This window comes from Cupressus sempervirens, chromosome 1 (genome assembly GCF_028749045.1).
Source record: "Cupressus sempervirens isolate cs-2001-9-10 chromosome 1, ASM2874904v1, whole genome shotgun sequence".
In the NCBI taxonomy this organism is placed as follows: Eukaryota; Viridiplantae; Streptophyta; class Pinopsida; order Cupressales; family Cupressaceae; genus Cupressus; species Cupressus sempervirens.
The window spans coordinates 676,120,643-676,146,213 of NC_143118.1; the positions used below are offsets into that span (position 1 = coordinate 676,120,643).

Sequence of the window (25,571 nt, forward strand, 5' to 3'; positions counted from 1 at the left end):
TATTTGGGAGGGAAAATAGAAATAATGTTCCCAATAATAGAATTTGTCTCCACCTTAGTAGGAGGAAAAATAGGTCATAGTATTATGACTCATATTAAGTATATCTAATAACTCCACTTTACTATCTACTAAATCAAATGAATATTTAGTAAGAATACTATAATGAAAAATAAATAAAATTAATCTCTTACCTATACATATACATGTATTCAAACATAAAAACACAAGTTACTTTACTTCTCTTCTAGCGTCAACTAACTTTAACTGTTTTAATTTAACCCTAATAACTTACTATCTAAAATTAACTAAAATCTAACATATATATTACAAACAATAAAACTAACTAAACTTTATTTAACTAATTTCCTTTATATTTACTAATATTTAAAAACATACTAATTAAATTACTTAAAATAAAATTAACAAATTTCTAACATCGAACTTAATTAAAACAACCAACAAAAAAATAAAAATTAAAAAAAACTAAACAAATTAAACTCACTACCTTTCCCCTTATCCTACCGACCTAACTTATCCCACTTCCTTCTTCACGTGGGCGCAAGACAAAGTAAGCGCAAAAGGGAATGGAATTGGATCAAGGGCCCACCATGTCCAATAAAGGAGCATTCATAGCGATCCGTTATGTGGGGTGTTTATTTTTTTCAAAAGGACTGTCAGTGGATGTCAGGGAGTGGCAGGAATCCTCACGGCGTTTGAGGAACTCGGCAATCCAGGCGGTCGATCCTCCTGCCTGGATAGCCGTTGCCCTCCTTTACTCGTTCCTTATCTGGAATTCCATTTACATGCTCGCACACTTGGACTCCAATGCCAGTCTCCACGGCTAGTTTGGAATTGAAATGTTGATCTGCAATCATCGGCCATGTGATCAACGGGACTCCCATAGCTACGCTCTCAAGCATAGAATTCCATCCGCAGTGGCTCATGAAAGGTCCCACAGATGGGTGGGAGAGAATAATAAGCTGCGGCACCCAGCCCCATCGGACCAGCCCTCTATTCTTTGTTCGCTCTTCGAACCCTTCCGGAAGATACCTGCTCTATTCTTTGTTCGCTCTTCGAACCCTTCCGGAAGATACCTGCGAGCCTGGTCCGAAGTCGTGAGTTCGAGCTCTGGCGACACCTTGATGGCCCAGATGAATGGCTGTTCGCTGGCTTCCTGTTAAAAATAATGTTTATTATAGTAGCTGGGCATTTAATGCACAGTCCAGAACTTTCTACTTGCTTCTTGGAGCCTCTCTCTTTGTGCAAAATTTGAATTTAAAATTATGTAGAAATCTCTAGAGTGCTTCCTTTCTTGAAGCTTCTCAAGAACCCTCTAGAAATATGTATGAGCTCTATAAATAGAGCATTCCTCTCAGCTGTAATAACAAGAAGAAACTTTATAGCTCTTTGATATATTTGAGTTTTGCTGCTCTGTTTTTAAGCTCTGTTTTATGCTCTGTTTTTTATTCTTTGTGCTGCTGTTTTAATTCATCATGGTATCAGAGCATTTTCAGTTCTTTGGGCTGTGAATATATGATGTTTTTTGGAATGAATATATGTGTTTTTCTTGTGTGAATCTTTACATTTGCAGGCTGTAACTAAGGAGTGAACAGCAGTTTGGTTTGGGACAAAAAACTACATCAAAGGAAGGATATTGCAGCAAAAGAAAAGTTTTTTTTCTTCAACAAATTGGTGAGACTTTTTCAGTTTCAAGCTTGGGTGTTCAAGTTCTTAAATATCTTTCATTCTCATCCAAAAAAAAAAAAAGGGGAGAGAATTTAACAATGGAATCACTTGGTGTGACTTTGCCTACAGTTAAATTAAATGGAAAAAATTATTATGATTGGGTATCTCATGTTGAAATCACTCTAACCCTTCAAAATTGTTATGATATTGTGACTGGTAGTGAACAAAGGCCTACGAATCCAGGAAATGATCAAGATAATTGGGATAAAAGGGACAAGAGGGCAGCAGCACTAATCAAGCTTACACTTTCAGAAGAAGTTTTTCCAGAAGTGCGTAATGAGAGAAGTGGAGTCAAAGTTTGGGAGATTTTGAAAGATTTATATCAAAATTCAGGTGATGTATGGATCTTATCTCTCACAACTGAATTATACAATTTGAAATTATCAAGCTCACAAGAGATAGTCCCACATTTAAGTAAGTTAAAGGAAAAGAAAAATGAGCTTGCTTCTCTTGGAAAAGATATAGATGATAAAGATTTTGTGCAAATTATATTACAAAGTCTTCCAGGATCTTATCAATCATTTATAAGGGGTTTAGATACTGCAGATAAATTAAAAAGTATTAAATCAGAAGAATTGTGTGCTAAGTTGGTTCAAGAAGAGAAAAGACAAGTTAAAGAAAAAGAATCATTTGATGGTGAATCTCAAGCATTTGTAATGAAAGGAAAACAATATTATAAGAAGTCACAAGAAAATGAATCTAAAGAAAGAAATTGGAAGAATGAAAATAAGAGTATTTCATATATAGATCATAATAGAAGTAAATGGAAATGTCATTATTGTGGTAAAGTGGGTCATAAGGCAAATGAATGTTTCAAGAAGAAAAGAGATGTAGAAAAGAAAGTAAATAATTATCCAAAATTAGGAGATTCTAAAAGAAATGCATTTTGTGTTGCACTTAAAGAAAATAATACTTTCAAAGAAGATTGGGTTATTGATTCTGGTGCTACACAACACATGTCTCATAATGAGAATCAATTTGAATCAATAAGTGAAAATAATGTAGAGAAAATATATTTGGGGGATAATAGTGCTTTAGAAGTTAAAGGGACTGGTAATGTCATAATTGATAATGGTTTGTTCAAAAATGTGAAATTAGTCCCTGAATTAAAAACAAATCTGCTTTCAGTATCTCAAATTGCAAGTCAAGGACATAAAATAGAATTCTACAATGATAAGTGCTTAATCAAGGATGTCAATGATAATTATAGAGTCATTGCAATTGGTAAAATGGAGAATGGTTTATATAAATTTCAAGAATTTACTTCTAAATATGGAGATAAACATATGTGTACTATTGCTCAATATGATGATATGAGCAGGTTATGGCATGAGCGTTTGGGGCACATCAATTTTCAAAGTCTCAAGCTTATGGAGAAATTACAAATGGTGCATGGGCTGCCAAAGATATCATTAAGCCCTAAGGTGTGTGAAGGATGTGCAATGGGAAAACAACATGTGGAAAGTTTTCCTCAAGGTAAATCATGGAGAGCAAAAACTCCTCTACATTTAGTCCATAGTGATGTAATGGGTCCTTTCAAAACATCATCAATTGGAGGATCAAGGTATGCCCTCACTTTTATAGATGATTATAGTAGAAGAATTTGGGTGTATTTTCTACAAAAGAAAGATGAAGTGTTTCAAAAGTTTAAAGAGTTTAAAGCTTTGACTGAAAAACAAAGTGGAAAGTACTTAAAGATACTAAGAACTGATAGAGGGACTGAATACATGAATAAAGCTCTTTTAGATTTTTGTAAAGAACATGGCATTAAAAAGGAATCAACTATCTCTTATTCACCCCAACAAAATGGTGTTGCTGAAAGGAAAAATAGAACTATAATAGAAATGGCTAGGTGCATGCTTCATTCTAGAAATCTAGAAGCTAAATTTTGGGCTGAAGCAGTTCATACTGCCGTATATATCTTGAATAGAACACCTACTAAGGCAGTTTTGAACATAACACCAGAAGAGGCATGGAGTGGAAGAAAGCCTACAGTATCTCATTTTAGAATTTTTGGTTGTAAAGCATATGCTCACATTCCTGATGAAAGGAGGAGCAAACTTGAAAGGAAAAGCGAGAAGTGCACAATGGTTGGATATAGTGAGGAATCGAAAGGATATAGGTTATACAATCCTAGAACTAATGAAATCTATATTAAAAGAAATGTATGGTTTGATGAAGATGTTAAGAATGATAATTCTCCAACATTATCTTTCTTTCCAATTTTGATTGATGAAGAAAATTCTACTTCTACCAATAGTCAAAGTCAAGGTGTGCAAACCACTACATGGGATGAGACTCAAGAAAGTGATAATGAAAATCCAAAGAAATTTAGAAGCATCAAAGAAATTTATCAAGAATGTCCTAGATATATATTTGCTAACTATGCTCTTATGACTAAGGTGATGCAGGTTGACACTCCAAACACATATGAAGAAGCAAAAGGAAAAGAAGAATGGGAAGCAGCTATGCAAGAAGAATACAATTCTTTGATGAAGAATGGAACATGGGAACTAACAACACTTCCAGAAGGCAAAAATGTGGTTGGTTGCAAGTGGACCTATAGAACCAAATTCACATCAGATGGAGCTATTGAAAAATACAAAGCAAGGTTAGTGGCTAAAGGTTTCTCACAAGAAGAAGGTATAGACTATACTGAAACCTTTGCTCCAGTAGCTAAGATGACTTCCATTCGTACAATAGTTGCTTTAGCTGCAAAGTTTGGTTGGAAAATTTTTCAAATGGATGTAAAAAGTGCATTTTTGCATGGTGACTTAAAAGAAGAAATTTATATGCAACAACCACCAGGATTTATTAAGTATGGAGAAGAGAATTTGGTGTGTAGATTAAGAAAATCACTCTATGGTCTCAAACAAGCACCAAGGGAATGGTACTCAAAAATTAACAAGTACTTCCTAGAAGTTGGATTTAAAAGAAGTAATGCTGATCCAGATGTGTATGTAAAATATTGTGATAATAAGGTTGTTATCATTGTATTGTATGTGGATGACTTGATTATTACAGGAAATCACGCACATGATATTGAGATAACTAAAAATCAACTCAAACAAGCTTTCGAAATAACTGATTTAGGACTAATGCACTATTTTTTGGGTATGCAAGTATGGCAAGAAGAAGGAAGAATCATGCTCTCTCAAACTAAATATGCTCTTGATGTACTTAAAAAATTCAATATGAGTGATTGTAAACCATGTAATACACCATGTGAAATAGGAGTAAAGTTAGGTGCTAACTCTACTCAAAAGAAAGTGGATGGAAAATTATATAGGCAGCTTGTTGGAAATCTTTTGTATCTTACTATAACTAGACCAGATATTGCATATGCAGTTGGTATTGTATCAAGATACATGGCAGATCCACACATTGAACACTGGAAAGCAGCTAAAAGAATATTAAGATATATTAAGGGTACTTACCAGCTTGGCATTGAATACAAATATGGAGGAGAACCTACTTTAGTTGGATATACAGATTCTGATTATGCAGGTGACATTGATGATAGAAAGTCAACTTCAGGATATATCTTCCATCTTGGATCAGGACCGATTTCGTGGAGTAGCAAGAAGCAATCAACAGTGTCACTCTCATCTACAGAAGCTGAATATATTGGTTTATCAAAGGCATCTCAAGAAGCATTATGGCTTAGGAGGTTACTTGAAGAATTGCATCATCCACAAGACTCTCCAACAACAATATTTTGTGATAATCAAAGTACTATCAAGCTAGCAAAAAATCCAGTATATCATGCAAGGTCCAAGCATATAGAAGTGCATCATCATTTTGTTCGAGATCTAATTGAAAGACAAGAGGTGGAGCTTCAATTTTGCGGAACAGAAGATCAACTTGCTGATATATTTACAAAAGCATTGTCTATTGTAAAATCTACGAAATTTAGAAATCTATTGCAGCTCAAAGATGTTCCCACTCTCTCCAAATAAACATTATGGGGGGGTGTTAAAAATAATGTTTATTATAGTAGCTGGGCATTTAATGCACAGTCCAGAACTTTCTACTTGCTTCTTGGAGCCTCTCTCTTTGTGCAAAATTTGAATTTAAAATTATGTAGAAATCTCTAGAGTGCTTCCTTTCTTGAAGCTTCTCAAGAACCCTCTAGAAATATGTATGAGCTCTATAAATAGAGCATTCCTCTCAGCTGTAATAACAAGAAGAAACTTTATAGCTCTTTGATATATTTGAGTTTTGCTGCTCTGTTTTTAAGCTCTGTTTTATGCTCTGTTTTTTATTCTTTGTGCTGCTGTTTTAATTCATCACTTCCACACCACAAGCCAAGGCCTTTATTTGTTCCTCTGTTAGGAATATCCGGCTGCCAAAGGAAATATAAGCAACTGAACATGAGCTTTGAGAATCCAGCCATCTGAGCAGCTTATCTTCACTTATGTCTGCCATTTTACCTGGGGTACCGACTTTCAGTGTACCTTCAAAGCAAGCCGATGGAAGTACTCGGCCTATACACCACACCTTTTTCCCTGTCAGATTTCTCAAGTTTTGGAGATATTCAGACTCCAACTGCTCAAACGTGTTGATGAGCGTCCCCCATCCTTGGATGGCTGACTGCATCCTTCCTATTTTCTCCATTGGGATGTCCCCGAACAACATTGGGTTTATTTCGCGCTCATGTAATCTGAGTGGAGTGGGAAGATCCAAGCTGAGGAGAAGCGCATCGCCTTCTTTCTCCACTGCTTTGCGCGAGGCAGAAAGCCATGCAGAACGCAGCAGAGTGAAAGCGAATGCCCCGTATGTGTCGAACGCAACCCTAACGACATTGTGCTTTTGGGGCAACTCCATATAACTCCATCCCAGAAGTACATCATGCATAATACAGACAGGAGATTCTCTCCCTTCAAGTTGGGCTTCAAGCCAAAGGTTAAAAGGCTTTTCAAGCTTAGCGACCATATCAAAAATTAAGTCGGCTTGCTCGGGAGGAAGTTGCTCGAAGCTTTCCACTCCCTCCGGCAAGCCTTCAAATTTTGGCGTAGTAAGAACTGCGAGGCGAATGTCGCAGCCAGAGGACACAGCGTGGGCAATTTGGGGATTGAGAGAGGATGCATTTGCAGCAGTGGTGACCCAAGTGACGGCGAGGCCATACGAGGCGAGCGACTTACAAAAGTCGAGGAAAGGGATAACGTGACCAAGTGCAGGGAATGGCAACGCCACTACGTGGGGTTTCTCAGAGAGGCTCGACATCTTTTTTTAGCCGTTTGAGCTCGACTGGAACCTTATAAGCAACACGGATTCGCCGACTTACTAAAAAAATTAATCGCATTATTCCACAGAAACTTCGAGCAATGACAACAAAGTCGTTTGGCACCAAAACTGAGCATCAATAATAATTAATACCGACATTGAGATATGTCAGAGCGTCATTAAAAACGACTAATAATTCACTGATGCAGCAGTTAGAGAGGAATGCCTACAAATCCAAGCCAAAGATTTTGGAGTGCGTTTCGTGGAAGTCGGAGAGCATCCGCACCGTCGAGAACAACGAAATCTGCCAAGCTTTCACATTTCCCAATGAAAACTTTTCGTTCTTCGGTAATTGACGACCCAACGGTCAAGGCGGGCGACCCAACATATTAAATAACTTAATAGCGACTTGTGCGGCGAGCCTAAAGATAAGAGCAGTACCCCACCAATTGCATGAATCACGGGCTGGGCACTGGCTATCCGGCCGAATATTTGCACCGGCCTTATAGCCCGTGCCATAGCTATAACCTGACATCCTCCCAAACATCCTGTCAATGCAAAGTACTTGTCAGATATAAAATTGTTATTATTATGATTATTAATATTAATGTATATTGTTTCTATATTTCATTTTTTCCTTGAAACATCCTCTCGATGTAATTAGCCACACCAAACTATTTTGTGTTGTGCATTTTTTTAAATAGTTTTTTATATTATATTTATACTAACTCTGTACTTCATCATATTATTGTTATTTTAATATTATATTGATTATTAGGATATATATATATATATATATATATATATATATATATATATATATATATATATATATATATATATAAGTTTATATTTATAAATATAATATAATATTTTATTTTGATTTAAATTATTGTAGAAAAAATAATTTTTTTTTGTATTAAGTATAAGGAGTTCAAAAATACAGCAAAACTGTGAAGTATCAAAGCATCAGAGGACAAGTCTCACACCAAAAAAGAGGAGTTACATATAATCCGAGAGGAAGAGAGAGAGAGAGAAGAAGCAGAAAATAGCAGTTAGTGTAGCACATCTTCAGCAGTGTCCACCCATGCTGTCCAACCCATAGAACCTTCCATCCAAACCAAGTTCTTTTGATCTTGAATTTGCTTCAGCATGAAAATCATATCGCCAGTAAAGCTATGAGGGTCCCTCTTGATTTCCTTGTCGATGAGCTTGAGAGCTTGATTGAAAGTGCGGATATTGTCCAAATGCAGCTTCCAGAATTACCCATTCTTCACCTCATTAGCAAAGAAAGTGGCATGACCATCTTTAAGTAGCCTTTTGAACTTAGACTTGCTAGTTTTCATGGTGAATTGAACTTGTGAAAAGATTTTTAAAAATGTGAGACTTCGAAAAGACTCAGTAAGCAACCTGGGGATATTTTGAAACCTTTCTTCATTTCTGCACTTCCAAATTTGCCACAAAATGTTAGCTGAGAGAATGTCCCAAAACATGTTAATATCTTTCTTTGCATTACAAATAAAACCAGTAATAATTTCAAAAATATTGAAGGTAGAGGAGATAGATATACCAAGCATCAAGCAAACCTCTTTAGCAAAACTGCATTAAAAAAAAATTATGCCTTCCCATTTTCGTGGTTCTACAAATAGTGCAATAATTAATATCAAAGAAAGTGCTTTTAATAGGAAGCTTGTTGAGAATAAGCAACCATTTACTTTTAGGATCAATAGAACTTCTCCAAAGATACTTGAAAAGCTTATTACAGGCGGGAACATCCATATCAGTATACCGAGTATTATTAATATGACTGATAATCTCTTCACTGTGATTGATAACAGTGTAAACATTCTTAGCTTTAAGTTTGGAGAAGATAATTCCACCAGGCCATTTACTTTTCAGATAGCTGTTAGAATCAACATGACATAAAGTACAGATATCCTTACTAGCCTTGGCTATCATACTATAAGTCTTCTTGTGAGAGTCAGGGAGATTAAATTTATTTTTTAACTCATCCCACTGGATAACGTTGTCCTTCTCAAAGATATCAATAAATTGTTTGATGTCATAGTTGGCCCAAAACTTAGCAGAGCAGCCTTGGGTAAGAGCAAGGGGTTTATTACCCAGCTTAAGGTTCCACCAAATGGATCTTTCACCATGGAGGGTCTTATCATCAAAGCAATTCATGTTTTTTATGAAATGCCTAACATGGTTCCAGGCTTTCCATATGGATTTAAAAACAATAGAGCCTTGAACAATGATAGGAAAATCACCACAAATGAGATCGGTGAGAGGAAGATTCTTCCAGAATTTGGCATTTTTAGGATATCCTCTCTCAATATTATTACGAATCAGGACTTTCCAGGGATCATTTCCCACCAAAGCATGAAAGATCCATTTAGAGGCCAAGGCAAGACCACTAAGTTTTAGGTCCTTAAGCCCCAAACCCCCAAGGAGCTTGTCAACATGGCACCAATTCCACTTGATAAAGTAAGTCTTGTTATTCCCTTTACCATCCAACCAGAGATAATTTATGATGACTTTTTGTATTTCTAGCACTTGGTAATCATTAAACATCCAGGCAGAGGCATAGTATATATTGTAAGAAGAGAGAATTTTTTGACACACTTGGATTCTACTAGCAAGAGACAGAGATCTTTTATGCCATTTGTTAAGTTTATTATGGATCTTATCCTTGATCTAGCTCCACATCTCTTTTAAAGAGGACTCAAAAGAGAAGGGGATACTAAGATATTTAACAACTTTAGAGGGGCCACCCCATTGGAAGCCAAACTTCTCAAACCAATAAGGGGGTTGGTTTTTCCATCCAAGACAAATAGATTTAGAATGAGATAACCGAGCTCCTGATATTTTACAAAAAAAATTCAGTTTATTGATCATGGCTTCAAAATTAGCTTCAGAGGCTTCATGATAAAGAGAAGTGTCACCAAAAAATTGGCAATTGATAATTTCCTTATTATCAGGAAGGGTGATACCTTTAATCAAAGGGGAAAGAGTGTTGTCCCTAAGAATATAGAAGATAACTTCAGAGGCAATAACAAAAAGGGCTAGGGCAAGCGAGCAACCTTGTCTAATCAATCTTCCCAAGGGGAAAGGGGCTGAAAGAGATCCATTAATATCAACTTGAGAAAAAGAATCTTTGAGGAGCATTTTAACAATGTTACAAAAGAAAGAGGGGAACCCAAGAGCATCAAGCATCATATTGATAATGTTCCACTCAATTCTATCATAAGCCTTTTCAAAGTCCAACAAAAACATAGACACATTTTGATTAGTATGCTTAGCCTAGTTAAGAGCCTCCCATCCAGTGATCAGATTCTCTAAGATATATCTACCTTTAATAAAGCTAGTTTGGGTAGGACAAACGAATTTAGGAAGAATGGTTTCTAGCCTATGAGACATAATCTTAGCGAGGATTTTATAAGAGACATTTAACAGAGTTATGGGTCTCTAGTTTTTAATAAGGGATTTATCACCCTCCTTGGGGATGAGTTTGACAATTCTAGAGTTAATATCTTTACCCAAAGTTCTAGTATCAATGGCTTCATTGTAAATATTAAGTAAATATTTACAAATCCATTTGTTGTTGACTTTGTAGAACTCCACAGGCAAACCGTTAGGGCTAGGGGCTTTATCATTATTAAAGGAGTTAATGGACTTTTCAATTTCCTCCAGAGATATCAGTTGTTCAAGGAAGGAGGCATCATTATCCAAGATTCTCTTGGGGATAAGATTACTACATTGGTCTCTAAGAGCCTTAGAATCCTGAGAATCGTTGAAAGTGAAGAGATCCTCATAAAACTAAGCAAACTCCTTTTCAATGATATCCATATTCGTAATTAGCTGGTTATTAATGTGCAGCTTATCAATAGTTTCCTTAGCCTACTTTTGTTTAATAAGATTGAAGAAAAATTTACTACCTCTATCCCCAAACTGTAACCAATGAGCTCTTGATCAAATTTTAGCTCCCAAAGCTTTATGATGTTGATGCTTCCTAAGAATGTTCTTAGAATGAGCGAGCTGATGACAAAGGTGAGGGTCATTAGAATTATTTTGGATAGCCACTTCAACATTGTAAAGGTTACTATTAAGCCAGGATTCCTTATATCTATAGTCCTTGGCCTTTTTTTGACCAACATTCCTAAGTAAATTCTGCCAAGCAGAGATATTCAAGTTCCATCTGCTAATGTAAAATAAGGAGGGATAATGAGACTCATTAATGAGTCTTATAATAGAGATAGCAGTAAGGATATCTTCATCTTCCAGAAGACTAGTATTAAGGATGAATTTTTGGTTACTCTGATTGTTGAGGATAGGGGAACAACCTAAATTAAAAGAGATAGAGATGGGGTGGTGATCCGATAGAGTGGTAGGGGAGACAATCACCAAGTTATTATGAATGTTCAGAATCATAGAGAAGAAATTGCTATTGAGATAGAAGCGATTGAGCCTGGAATAGATTCTAGACTAACCTTTCTGAAAATTACACCAAGTATACCAGAGCCCAGGGTTACTATTTGTGTTCCCACTTAACATGTCAAAAAGAGACTTAGCAATTTAAAACTTATTCCAAGCAAGGTTTTCCTAATCTTTCCAGGAAAAGGAAAGACCTCCCATTTTATCTTCCTATTCTTCAATAATATTAAAATCATCTCCAAAGATCTAATGGATATCTAGAAGCAAACTAAGCCAAGACCAAAGCATAATCCTTTCAACATAGTCATTGGTAGCATAAATAGAACATATACCAAATTCAAAATCATTGTAATTAAAAATCAACCAAATAGCTCTGTTACAGGGAGAGAAACCAAAAATCTTAATCCTAGGACCCCACTTGGGGCTGAGAAGAATAGCCACAGCTCCCTATCCCTGAGGGTGATTAGTGTAAAATTTAACAACATTTTTCCAAATAAAATTAAGATTGAATTCCAAAATTAATCCAATAGACTTAATCTCTTACACCATGATTAGGTCGATATTCTTCCTAGAGTTGAGAAAGCTTTTAACCACAAACTTTCTATCAAGACATTCAAGTCCTCTAATATTCAATGAAACACAATTCATTAAGACATAATTTTAGAGTTAGATGCTCCAAGATCCACAATATCCTCCATAGGAGAGACATTGCCAGAGACTATGAGGGTTTAATTTTTATTGTTCTTGTTTTTGTTTTTGGAACTAGGAGGTCTCCCTTTCCTTTTTGAAGTGGGAATATCCTCACTATCAGACAGGGAGTGAGAGGAACTATCCAGCATCGAAGGCTGGTTATTAACATTTGATGGGATAGCATGTATGACTTCAAAAATAAAATCATCAAAGATTTCTTGGAAATTTTTAATAGGGGGCTTTGAATTGGAAGGGGCTTTTGAAGAAGAAGAGGTAGGGGTGGAAGACTTATCAGAATCCTAAGCAATGACAATCAAATTAACAGCTAGGGGAGGGGGGAAGACTAGCACATTTGGGGCCAAAATATTTTTATATGATAGATTTTTCCTCTTTTTGTAGCAGCTTGGAAACCATCAGCATCCACAATGCTTGTAATGGAAGCTTTATGAGGGGATGGTGTCGGTAGAGAGGAGGGAAAAGATTGAGATGAGTCAAAAAGTAGAGGCGAAGGAGTGGTTTTAGCAAAGGGAGAAGAATTCAACTAGGTAGAAGAAGGGGTAGGGATTTTAGGACTTTTATTTTTGATAATAGGGCAATCTTTCCTCAGATGCCCTTCTTTCCTACATAAAAAACACGTGTTTAGCCCTCCTAGTGTTTTGAAAGGGCAAGAAAGCTTCTCATTGTCAATCGTAATTGTGAGTTCTTTTGGTAAATCGTGGCCAGGTTTCAAAGCAAGAAGAAACCTAACATCAAGATGAGGGATCAGTCGGGTAGAATCGTCCATGTGCAGGAATTTACCAAGGGGTTCAAAAAGTTGAGGGATAAATCTCCACAAGAAGGGAGGGATGTGCTTAATAAGGACCCATCTAGGGGCTGAGAGAGCAATAATCTCATCTAAATTAGCCTCAAAATTCCAAGCTAGTGCATGGAAAGTTGTGTTCCCAATAATCTGTTGGTAAATAGATTTTTTCTTTTAGACTATTACTCTTTAATGCCCAATTCAGAACAATATCTTATCACAAACAGTTGGAAAGCTCCTTACGAATATTTTAGCTTTCCTCTAAATTGGTAGGTATAGCTCCCTAGAATAGATTTACAATGAATTTTGTTTTCTTCCTAAACTACTTTAGAGTATGTTCTTAACCCAAGAACAGTAGAGGGATAACCGAGCTAGACCTAAATAAAATCCAACTCTGGCAGGTAAGACTTCTCAATCCTGAAATAGATTAATGCATCCACACATCTTATGAATCCATAAATTCCATCCACATAATTAAATGATGCTTCACTAAGCTAATTCAAATCTAAACTATGACTAATAAATTGGAAATACTAGTAGAATCCCTTTGTCGAATGAATTATAATAATACTTAAAAAATTCATCTGTTGCCTCAAAACAAGGGAGGTAAAACTCCGTTCTTCCCTTATAACAATTCAAGACAAAAGAGAAAATGTAAACTAAATATAATAATAATTGGAACAGAAAATGGTTGACATAAAATACGATTCAATTTTCTTTGCAACAAATAGTACTTCACACCAAAAAATTTGCTGACCTTTCATTAATCTTTTCAATTCATAGATATAGAGTTTTGAGATGACCGTTACAAAGGAAGTTTAATCGGTTCATTTTCTGACGATGACAAATGGCAAGGTGCTAGTTTGTCATTTTACAAAATTACAAAAGAAAACATAAAGAGGGTATAATACGAATCATTTAGATTTCTTCCCCTTTTCTATTTTCGCTCTATGTGACTTGGCAGCAACCATTATTGGGATCAACTCTTCATGATTGAGCACGTGTATATTGGTGAATCTCAAAAGCCATTTTGCATGTTCCCTTGCCAACTCTTTTACGACATTCAATTGATCTGGCAACTCTTCTGTGGCCACATGTATCCATCCATTGAGTGCTTGGAGTTTTGCAGTTCTGTTCTAGCTACTAGAAGCTACTGTGGACAAATTTTCTAAAAAAGTCAAGAAATTACTTTTCATCACTTCTATTCTAATAAAGGCCTTTCCTTGGCCACTAGTTTGAGAGTTATTGTGTAGCCCTCTCATCAACTCAAATCCTCTATCTTGAGTCTTCTTTATTTTTCCCTATGTCTCCTTGTGCACTTTCTCAGCTTCTTGGATCTTTTCTAGTTTGAACTACATACTTTGGAACCATTCAAACAAAGTTTCATTCCCTTTCTTTAGAATCTTGGCTTCGACTACTTCCTTGGCTTTCATATGGATGATCATCTTCAAAAGGGAGATGCATTCATCACATCTGGCTCTTTCTCTAGCCAGAGTATTACTGTTAGATAATATGTTATCCTTTTTTGTTTTCAATCTCAGGATAACATTTCCAATTTGATCTATGAGAGAAGTTCCTTCTGATTTGATTCTCTCAATCCACACTCTACCGATATGGCCATAGTGCCTATCTTCCTAGAGCTAGGAAATGAGAGCTTGCACTTCAGCTGCACTAGGGGTCTCAATCATAGAAATACCAAAAATACTTGCTAGTGGAGTGACTAGCTACCGAATAAACTTATTCAATTCTTCTATTTATGCCTTCATCTTGATCTTTGACAACTTAAGACTCTCTAATTGTCCTTCTATCACTTTGTTACTCGATCTCCACAAGCCAACCTTTGTATCATGTCTAGCTTCCCCAAGGTCAATTGAATGCAAAGTAAAATCATCAGGAGTCATATCCTCAATTCTCCCTCCTTTGTTCGACTGTGCTATCTCCATTGTCAAGTGCCCTATTTCTAGATCTTGTCCAAGTATGGATAGATTTTTTTGTTTCTTGACCTTCGTCAATGTAGTCCCGAAATGAACCATGAGGGATATAGTGTCTTTTTCAGAAACATCCTCATCCTTTCTCTTTCTTTTCCTTTCTAAAGTATCTTCTAGCCAAGAATTAGTTCATATCACCTTGGAAGCTGTTCTGAGTGTTTCGCTGCTGAACATCTTCTTCTTCATTGGAGTCATGGCCACAACAGTTGAAGAGAAAGGATTCTTTGAATCCTTGGAGATAAGTCTGGAAGAAACCTAGCCCTTTTTTATTTGCAAAGTCTTCTTTGTCCCTTCATCCGATTTAGTTGACTCACTGGTGCTACTTTTTCCATCCCCTAAGTCTACTATCTATATGGGAGAGCCACCTAGTCTCAACAGGGAAGCACTTGCTAATGGCACAGGGCTATGATGAGGAGATGGGATTGGAGTGGTATGTGGAGAAGGAATAGGGAAAGCGTGAGGAGATGGAATGGGAGTAGTATGTGGGGAAGGTACTTGGGAAGGAGCACTGTCCTTTGGTTCTTCTAATTTCTTCTCTTCAATGCCAGTCTAGGTTCCTATAACTGGCAAGGATCCATTATGACATGTTGGGGCTATAAGAACATTCTTGTCTAGGGGTTGATCACCTCCACCCACAGGTTGAGCTGGTCCTTGGGTGGAAGCTATGGTCACACTTGTCATAACACTCTGAGATGAAGTAGGCATTGCAACTGTTGGAGAGGCTTGAGTGGCTTCTACCTCACCTTTCAATCAGTGCAAAAGAACTAGGATGTCCACAATTTTGGGCTTGAGATCAGTGCCAAAAAGGGTCTTAGGAACCTTACTCTTAGGTCCTCATGGCTTTTGGAACCAAGACTTCATAATTACCTTCCGCCACACCATCTTCTTCAAGGAGAACTCAAACATGGCTCCTCCCATGGTCAAATCAAAAAATTCTTCCCACTCTGGAATTCAGAGGCAATTGACTACAGTTTGCTAGTCAATTGAGATCAAAATTGTATGATCTGGTAATATAATTTGTTTAGTATCTAGATTGTAATGGTTAATGCATTCAACGATCAGCTCGGGGCCTTGAATTGCTACTAGAAACTTGGCTGCTTCTACTAGTCCGCTTCATCAGAGTTTTTTTGTTATAGGGTGGATTGGTACCGTCTTCAACCTTCTTTGAAAATCTTGCATGTCGAAGAAGTGGATTGAAGTATTTGTGACATTCTGCAATGTTGACTTAATCCCATTCAGTCCATCAAAACCAACAAATCTTGTTGCCATCTTAATTGAGATAGAGATGAGCTGTAAATCTTAAAATTGAAAATAGTACAGAGAGTAGAGCTTTGTAGCTGCGAGGATTCTAAAATCACTATTCAATTCAACAACATAAAAATTCAGATAAGAAAGTGGTAGTTTGAAAATCTGTTATGTTCATCTCTATATAGAAATCCCAATCCACCCATTAATCTTCAAGATCCACACCACATGAGTGAATTAAAGGATAAATCCGTTAGATTAGTAAATGTGGGGGTTTCTAATGGATTTTTGCATGTCTTATCACTATTCTTGTTGGCCCAATGGTTACTTTCCTTTATTACAGACTTACTTTCCTATTTTTCACCAAGTTGCGAAGAATTAAGAACAGAGTACTCTATGGGTATAAATCCGCTCAGCCAGATTTTGCTCAAGATACCTTCCCAAATGTGATCAAATAGCTTCCATTATCCTTTTTAAGCATCCTATGATTGATCTATGAGCCCAATACATTTACAGAAGTCATTTTTCAATGGATGCAAAAATTTGCTTCAAAGGGTTGAAAACCCGCTGGGGAGAAGGCAACTTCTATTTTTCCACCTTCATCTCATTTTCACTTAGCCCTTTTAAGTTAATGTGTCTCTAAGCTTCAGAAAATTTTAAAAGGGGTGCGAAAATGAAAAATGAATCCACTTACTTGCTTTTCTCCATTACAAATGTCTTCGTCGAAAAACTAACTTCCTTGGTCGAAAACCTGCCATGGAGAAGCTACTTCAGAATTTTCCACTAGATGTTATTCTGATTGTTATAATGATTTCTGAGTAACTCCCAAGGTAGAATACTACAACGTAGGAACAATCTATCCATAAAAAAACTCATTTCTTCTTTGTTTTAGCCTGTAAACCTCATTAGTTGGCCTTTGTGGAAAATCACCTACACAGTGCAAAAATCCACCAAGGAGAAGCTGATGCTAGGTTTTCCGCAGACTTCATTTTCTTTATGTGTAAACTATAATGAGTCATGAGAAAGTTCTTTCTTGGAAATGACTTTGTGGAGATCATCATACAAACTAAGAATCTCCATCAAAAAGGATCTTAGATCACCCACAAAACTCATGACAACAAGGGGAAACCCACCCAGTTATGTAATGCGGGAGAAGGAGGAAGATGAAAATTTGATTGAGAGACTTTTCACTTGGGGAAAAGAAACAAACTCGGACATACCTAAACCTAATTGAGACACAAGACCATTTTCCACTTTGCATAATGGGTATAGGATGAAAAGTGGGGCAACAAATGGCTCTGATTGGGGACTTGGGTTGAGCATACCCAAGCAAGGAACTCAAAATCTTTGGTTTTGCAAAGAAGGTAAAAAGGTGGCAACACAAAAAAACACAATGAAACAAAGAACAGGAAAACAAAAACAAAGGGAAAGGACTATCTAGGAAACACAAGGAGATACTAAGCCTAACTTTAATACAAATACAGGGGTTACTTGTTTTCACTTAGCAGTTTGATAAAGCTTCAGATCCTAACCATTATAGGTCAAGGGTAGTACTTCACCATCTTCATATGCCAATTTGAAAGAATTGTTTTCAAGTGCCTGATGAATTTTGAATGGGCCTTTCCATAAAGTAACAAACTTGTTATGCATTCCTTTCGAAGAACTTCGCTTATCCCAAAGCAACACACTATCTCCCACTATGAATTTTTGTGGTCTTTTTCTCTTATCAAAGAGATCCTTCACTCGCATCTAGTGTTGTGTGATGTGGTCTACAATTTCCTCCCTTTCTTCTTCAAGTTTACTTAAGTATAGGATCCTCTTTTCTAAACCATCCTTGAAAACATCATCTTTGATCATCATTCTTAGTTTATTTATGGCTAATTCTAGAGGTAAGAGAAGATTAGCTTCGATTCTGTAGACAAATTCGAAGGGAGATATGCCAATTGCCCTTTTAGGTGTCACTCTATCTAGCCACAATGCCTCATGAATCTTTTTGTGCCAATTATTTTGATTATCTAAAACTAATCTCTTAACAATATTCATCAGATTCTTATTACTTGACTTAACTTGGCCATTTCCTTGGGGAAAATAGTCGAATGAATGACCCACGATGATCCCATACTCAAAGCAAAAATAAGTAATTTCAATCGAAGAAAAATAAGATGCATTATCCATCACCAGTTTAATAGGAACACCGAACCTGACCAATATGCTCTCCTTTATGAATCCACACACCACTTTGGAAGTAGTTTTCTTAGTAGCTTTATCTTCTATCCACTTGGTGAAGTAGTCAGTTGCAGTTATCACATATTGGTGACCAACATCGAATATAGGACTAACCAAACCAATGAAGTTGAGACCCCATTGTTGAAAAGGGCCTTCGATGATAACATGTCTCAATGGCAGAGCGGCTAATTGAGGACATCCAGAGAACATCTTGTACTTCTTGCATGTCACTACCCAGGCATATGCATCTTTAAACATCCCAGGCTAGTAATAACACTGCCTTAGTATCTTAAAAGTTGTGAATGAGGATGAGAAATGACCTCCACAAGCCTCATCATGAAATGTTTTCAACAGTTTTTCTTGCTGTTGTTTGTCTACACACCTAAGGAAAGTTCCATCAATGAATAGCTTACCATCCAAAATCACATACTTGGCTACTTTCAATTTGATATCTCGCCTTTGTTTTGCATTTAAGCCTTTCGGGCATTCACCATATGTCAACAGATAAGAAATATTCTCAAACCATGAATCATAGAGGCATATAGCCAACACCAATTTCTTCTCTCCTGATTCTTCTGATTCTTCAATTATCTTGTTTTCTACAATTGCTTTGTACAAAGAATTTCCCCTTGTCAGCCCAATAGGTTTTATTTCTATATCATACTCCTATATCTTTGCCACCCATGCTCCTCTGACATTATAGCCCACATCCTACTGTGTTAATACACTCTTCACTGCTACATCTGGGACAAAGACCATAGAATGTGAATGCAAGATATAAAATCAAAAAAATTTAAGGGCTTTGACTACTGCAAAGACATGCTTTTCAATCTGTGAATATTTCAATTCATGATTCTTCAAAGGTATGCCCATGAAAGCTATTGGGGCTTATACACCCTCATCATTTTCTTGCATAAGTATGGCCAATAGGGTGTGTTTGGAAGCATAACAATAGATGATGAAATCTAGTTTATAATTCGAATGACATAACACCAGGGCATTAGCAATAGCAATCTTTATATCTTGAAAGGCTCGCTTTCCTGCCTCATTCCATTTGAAACTTGAATTTCCTTTCATCATATCTTCTATGTGTTTAGTTATTTTCGCGAAATCAGGCACAAACCTTCTAAGGAAATTCACCTGCCCAAAGAAAGATTTAACTCCTGTCTTATTCAAAGGCAAGATCAATCTTTGAATAGCCTCTACCTGTTCAAGGTCAATCCTAATGCCTTCTTGGGACACTATATGACCTAGGAGTTTCCCCTCTATTACATAGAAAACTGACTTCTTGGGGTTGAGAGAAATTCCATGCTCTCTGCATCTTTGCAAAACTTTTCTCAAATCTTCCATATGATCTTTCCTGTTTCTTGAGAACATGGTGAGATCATCCAAGTATATGACTATGATTCAGTCTTTTAAATTGGTGAATATCTTACTCATGCACCTTTGGAATGTAGCACCAGCGTTGATAAGTCCAAAAGGCATTCTACGATATGCAAATGTACCCCAAGGAGTAGTGAACGCCATCTTATGCTAGTCTTTCTCCTCTACTTTGACCTGATTATAACTTGAGAAGCCATCGAGCATAGACATCATTTCAAATCCCACCACCATTTGCAATAAATAATCCATATTAGGAAGAGAAAAGTTATCTTTCAGGGACACTTGATTCAGATTGCGAAAATCAACACAAATTCTTATTTCTCTGTTCTTCTTTTGGACGAGTACTATATTGGCTATCTAGGTAGAATGATGAATGGGATAAATGATTCTCACTTTTAACATCTTATCTACTTCTTGGAAGATGGCATCAGCAACTTTAGGATTGTAGTTCCTTTTTTTCTACCGGAAAGGAACTGCATCAAGCTTCAGTGGGATTTGGTGTTTTACCTTCCCATCTCTATAACTTTTTAAATCTTCGTAGCTCCACGCAAAAACATCTCCGAATTCCATGAATAGATTTCTCGCGGTTTCTTTCTCTTTAGGTGAACAACACTTCCCAATGTTAATCATTTTGGGATTATGAATATCTCCAATATTAACTCCTTCATATTCACCCATTGTTGATCCCTTTTCTGCTCTCTTATGCTTTATGTAAGCATCATGTCTATTAAATAATTTTTCTAAAGCCACAAAATATGGAGGAATAATATTACCTTTCAGTTGAATTTCTCCATTTTGATTTTGTTCACCACTCGCATCAGAGCTTTCATGATTACTTCCGCTAGATTCATGCTCAAAACTAGACTGGTCATTTTCAAGGAACATTTGCAAACTTTTATCATTATTGAAAACATGCCATGATTCTATGTTATTTGGAATGGTAGATCGATACACAATTTCGATTTGATACTTTTTGTTTTTGAAATCTGGGTGAGGAAGTAACAGGGATGCTGAGATTGCTAAAGAATCAGCTTTGGTATTCATCTCTCTTGGAACCACTTCAATAGAGAAGGCATCTAGGCCTTCAATTTCATCCCAGACTCTGTTTCTATAATTCTTCAACTTATGATTTTTAATAGAATATTGTCCTTTTACCTTCTTTACAATAAGCTCTGCATCACCTTGAGCTTTTAAAATCTTTATCCCTCTTTCTTTCACTGTTATTATCCCCAGTAATAAGGCCTCGTATTCTGTGGTATTATTTGTATTCCCAAATTCTAATTTGAAAGCCATAGGTTCAGGTTCTCCTCCCGAGGATATCAATACTACACCTACTCTAGATCTTGAGGTGGCACAACTTCCATCAAATTCAAGTGTCCATATACCTAATGCATTTTCATTTCTTTTAAAAACTTCCTTGCTTTGACTCTCATCTATTTGTTCATCTGAGCCTTCCTCAGTAAACAACATATAGTTGCCAAATTCTAGCTCTTGGTAGAGAATCTGAGCTTTACGTGGTCATCTGATTTCAAGACAATGAACTTTTCCTTCTCCTCAAGTTCTAATTTGACCTTCTTATTCATGATAGGTATCACCGCTTGTGACCAGTCTAGCTTTATTTCTCCTCCTAAGTCTCGACAAAAACTTCTACTTAAAAGGAGTCCATAACTAGTTGGAATATTAGATACCAAAATAGTCAATAGGAGCTTCTTTTTTGGGTGAGAAGCTAAGGCTACCTGAGTGTCTTTAATCTGCCCAAGTAAGGGAACTTGTTTAGCATCCATCAAGTAGCACCTTCCATGTACTTTTGTGAGATTGAGACCCAAGGCTTTGGGTACGGAATAAGGCATAACATTACCTAATGCACCTACGTCTATTATATAATTACTGAGTTTACATCCATTAATATATAATGAAATATAAAAAGGCTTAGTTTTTTGTTCTGGTGATGTTGCCAAGACTGTAGAGTCTTCCTGGTTAAACAAACCCAATGTCAAGGTTTCATCTTCCTTCTCAACCATCACATTACCATTTGTATCTGATGTACTTCCTTTACCAGGGTCTACCAGTCTTTTTAACTCGAAAGGATGTGACTTTAAATAATTAATAGTGGAAATTTGAATCTTTGACTCTTCACAAAATTGAGTGAAATCAAAGGATGTCTTATCCTTACCCGTCTATGAAGTAGTTGTTCCTTGATTAGTATGTGTATTATTTGTTGAAGAATTGGAATCATTTCTATGAGTGTGACTAGATGATTGATTCTTTGACCTTTTCCCATGGGTAAGCACTATGCATGAAGTTCCATCAATTGTTGCATAGCACTCACCTTTTGATTCAGAATTTGATAAGTATTCCAAAAATAAATTTCCAGATTTTCCATTTGGATAGGAATCGGGCTCTAAATAAGGAGTCACAGTGTTTAATTCGTTAGTAGATAACAACTACATCATGCAGGCAGTCTCAGGACAACTCTCGCTATCATGATCTGTGGTCAAATGAAAGACACAGATATTTCCTTTTTTTGATGCTGCCTCAATTTGCAACCTGGGTTGTGAACTTGTAAGCTGCAAAAACTTACTTTTGTTGCTTCTTCCCGGTGAATTTTGATAATTCCGCTAATAGTCCCTATTGAATTCGGGTAATTGTTTCTTCATTGCTACCAGCTCATTAGACAAATTCTAAATCATCTCCTTTGATGATGTGGTATTACTAGAACTTCCTGTAGTTTGAAGTTCGTGTTTCCATTTTCTCGTAGAAATCAAATCATCCGCACATTCAATCACCTTCTTTTGTGCATCAACTAGATCAGTGGGATGTGCCCTCCTTAAATCATAATTGACATCTGGAGGCATTGCACTAATAAAGAAGGTTTTCAAATTACCAAGTGAGGGTCTATCAACAACTGCAATTCTACTGATAATCTTATTGAATTTGGCATTGAAATCCCTCATGCTCATAGTTGGTTGCTTCTTAATTGAAGTCAACTATGTTAGCAAGGCATGTTCATCTTTCGCGATCTTAAATCTTGTCTCAAAGGTTATCCTCAATGTATCCCAATCAATTATTGAGTTGTCGACTAGATGGTAAAACCAGTCCATTGCATTGTTTGTGAGGGTCTCTACAAACAACCTTACAGCCACATCTTCATGTCCCACCCCTAAGATATGAGTGGCTGCGAAGAAAGCTTTAGTGTGTTCATCTGTAGTGACTTTCCCATCACTTGAGAATTTAGGGAAATTCTTCCTCGAACCGACCAGAAGTGGATGATAAGTGTTTAATGCTAAGGGTCCTATTTTCACAGTTCATGGAGTAGCCATGATTGTCTTGGCAGTATATGGCAGGAAATTAACAACTAGAGGAGCAATAACTCTGTGTAGTGCTAACACCTGACAAGTGGAATGTGAAGTGTTGGCATCTTGATTTCTAACAGGGGAAGGTGGTTTTCTCTGGCGTTTACCTTCACTTTTATGCTTTGGGACGTCTAAAATAGGAAAGCCAAGCTCTGCAAGCTTATCAAAGATAGGGTCTTGCCCACCCTGTTCCTTGGTACTTCTGAGGAACCTAAATTGTTCTAGGATGCTGGGTCTAGTTTATCTCTGATCTTCTTGTCTCAATTGTCTTTCTGCTCTCTGAATATCTCTCCTTTGAACAACTCTCTCCAAGGCTTTAGCTCTCCTCTCTTCTTCCTCCAATACCTACCTAGCATTCCTGTAATGTTCAACGTTCCTTCTATGTCTCCAAAAGAATGTGTTTAGGGATGAAATTATGTCCTCTTGGTCGTCTTGGAAACCAAGGTAGCTTGGAGCACTGGAATTATGTTTTATGAGGTAGTACCATTTTCCCTCATGACATAGGCTTTTTGGTCAAGTGACTATTTGTCTCCCCAACAAAGTCACCAAAAATATGTTGGTAAATAGATTTGTTCTTTCAGATTATTACTGTTTAATGCCCAATTCAGAATAATATCTAATCACAAATAGTTGGAAAACTCTTTACGAATATTTTAGCTTTCCTCTAAATTGGTAGGTACAGCTCCCTAAAATAGATTTATGATGAATTCTATTTTCTTCCTAGACTACTTTAGGGTATGTTCTTAACCCAACAATAGTAGAGGGATAACCAAGCTAGACCTAAATAAAATCCAACTGAAGCAGGTAAAACTTCTCGATCCTAAAATAGATTTATGCATCCACACATCTTATGAATCCATAAATTCCATCCATGTAATTAACTGATGCTTCAATAAGCTAATTTGAATCTAAACTATGACTAATAAATTGGAAATACTAGAAGAACCTCTTCGTCGAATGAATTATAACAACACTTATCACATTCATTCATTGCCTCGAATAGGGGAGGTAAAACTTTGTTCTTCCCTTATTCCATTTCAAGATGAAAGAGAAAATGTAAACTAAATATAATAGTAACTGAAACAGAAAATGATTGACATAAAATACCATTCAATTGTCTTTGCAACAAATAGTACTTCACCCCAAAAAAAATTTCGATCTTTCATTAATCTTTTCAATTCATACATATAGGGTTTTGAGATGACCATTACAAAGGAAGTTTAATTGGTTCATCTTCTAAGGATGACAAATGGCAAGGTGCCAGTTTGTCATATTACAAAATTACAAAAGAAAACATAAAGAGGGTATAATATGAATCATTTAAATTTCTTCCCCTTTTCTGTTTTCGCTCTATGTGACTTGGCAACAACCATTATTGGGATCAAATCTTCATGATTGGGCGCGTGTATATTGGTGAATCTCAAAAGCCATTTTACATGTTCCCTTGCCAACTCTTTTATGACATTCAACTGATCTGGCAACTCTTCTGCAGCCACATGTATCCATCCACTGAGCACCTAGAGTTCTGCAATTATGTTCTGGGTACTAGAAGCTACTATGGACAAATTTTCTAAAAAAGTAGACAAATTAATTTTCATCACTTCTATTTTGATGAAATCCTTTCCTTGGCCACTAGTTTGAAAGTCAGTGTGTAGCCCTCTCATCAGCTCAAATCCTCTATCTTGAGTCTTCTTTATTTTTCCCTCTGTCTCCTTGAGCCCTTTCTCAGCTTCTTGGATCATTTCTAGTTTTAATTGCATACTTTGGAACCATTCAAACAAAGATTCATTCCCTTTCTTTAGAATCTTGGCTTTGACTACTTCCTTGGCTTTCATCTGGATAATCATCTTCAAAAGGGAGATGCATTCATCACATCTGACTCTTTCTCCAGCCAGAGTATTACTATTAGATAATATGTTATCCTTTTTTGTTTCCAATATGAGGATAACATTTCCAATTTGATGTATGAGAGAAGTTCCTTCCGATTTGAGTCTCTCAATCCACTCTCTACCGATCTAGCCATAGTGCCTATCTTCTTAGAGCTGGGAAATGAGAGCTTGCACTTCAGCTGCACTAGGGGTCTCAGTCACAGACATACCAAAAATAGTTGCTAGTGGAGTGACTAGCTGCCTAATAAACTTATTCAATTCTTCTATTTTTTCCTTCATCTTGATCTTTGACAACTTGAGACTCTTTAATTGTCCTTCTATCACTTCATTACTCGATCTCCACAAGCCAACCTTTGTATCATGTTTGGCTTCCCCAAGGTCAATTGAATGCAAAGTAAAATATTAGGAGTCATATCCTCAATTCTCGCTCCTTTGTTTGGCTTTGCTATCTCCATTGTCAAGTGCCCTATTTTTGGATCTTATCCAAGTATGAATAGAGTCTTTTGTTTCTTGACCTTCTTCAATGCAATCTTGAAATGAACTGCGAGGGATACCGTGTCTTTTGTAGAAACACCCTCATCCTTTCTCTTTC

At 36.6% G+C, this 25,571-nt stretch overlaps 1 protein-coding gene across 1 annotated transcript; it reads right to left on the reverse strand.

Moving 5' to 3' along the window:
* Nucleotides 1-704: 704 nt before the first annotated feature.
* Nucleotides 705-6,972, reverse strand: LOC149579679 (scopoletin glucosyltransferase-like). Its single transcript, XM_089802401.1, has 3 exons — nucleotides 6,040-6,972; nucleotides 1,095-1,174; nucleotides 705-1,053 (listed from the first exon to the last, which is right to left on the reverse strand). Exons 1-3 carry the CDS (start codon nucleotides 6,970-6,972, stop codon nucleotides 705-707), a joined length of 1,362 nt encoding a protein of 453 aa, XP_089658527.1.
* Nucleotides 6,973-25,571: the final 18,599 nt, after the last annotated feature.

What these genes read in the sequence shown, in the direction of transcription:
- LOC149579679 (XM_089802401.1), bottom strand. Translation starts at nt 6,972, where the DNA reads ATGTCGAGCCTCTCTGAGAAACCCCACGTAGTGGCGTTGCCATTCCCT. An exon ending in CCTTGGCTTGTGGTGTGGAA is followed by an intron (nt 1,175 to 6,039) that starts GTGATGAATTAA and finishes TATTTTTAACAG; the next exon opens with GAAGCCAGCGAACAGCCATT. An exon ending in ACTTCGGACCAGGCTCGCAG is followed by an intron (nt 1,054 to 1,094) that starts GTATCTTCCGGA and finishes CAAAGAATAGAG; the next exon opens with CAGGTATCTTCCGGAAGGGT.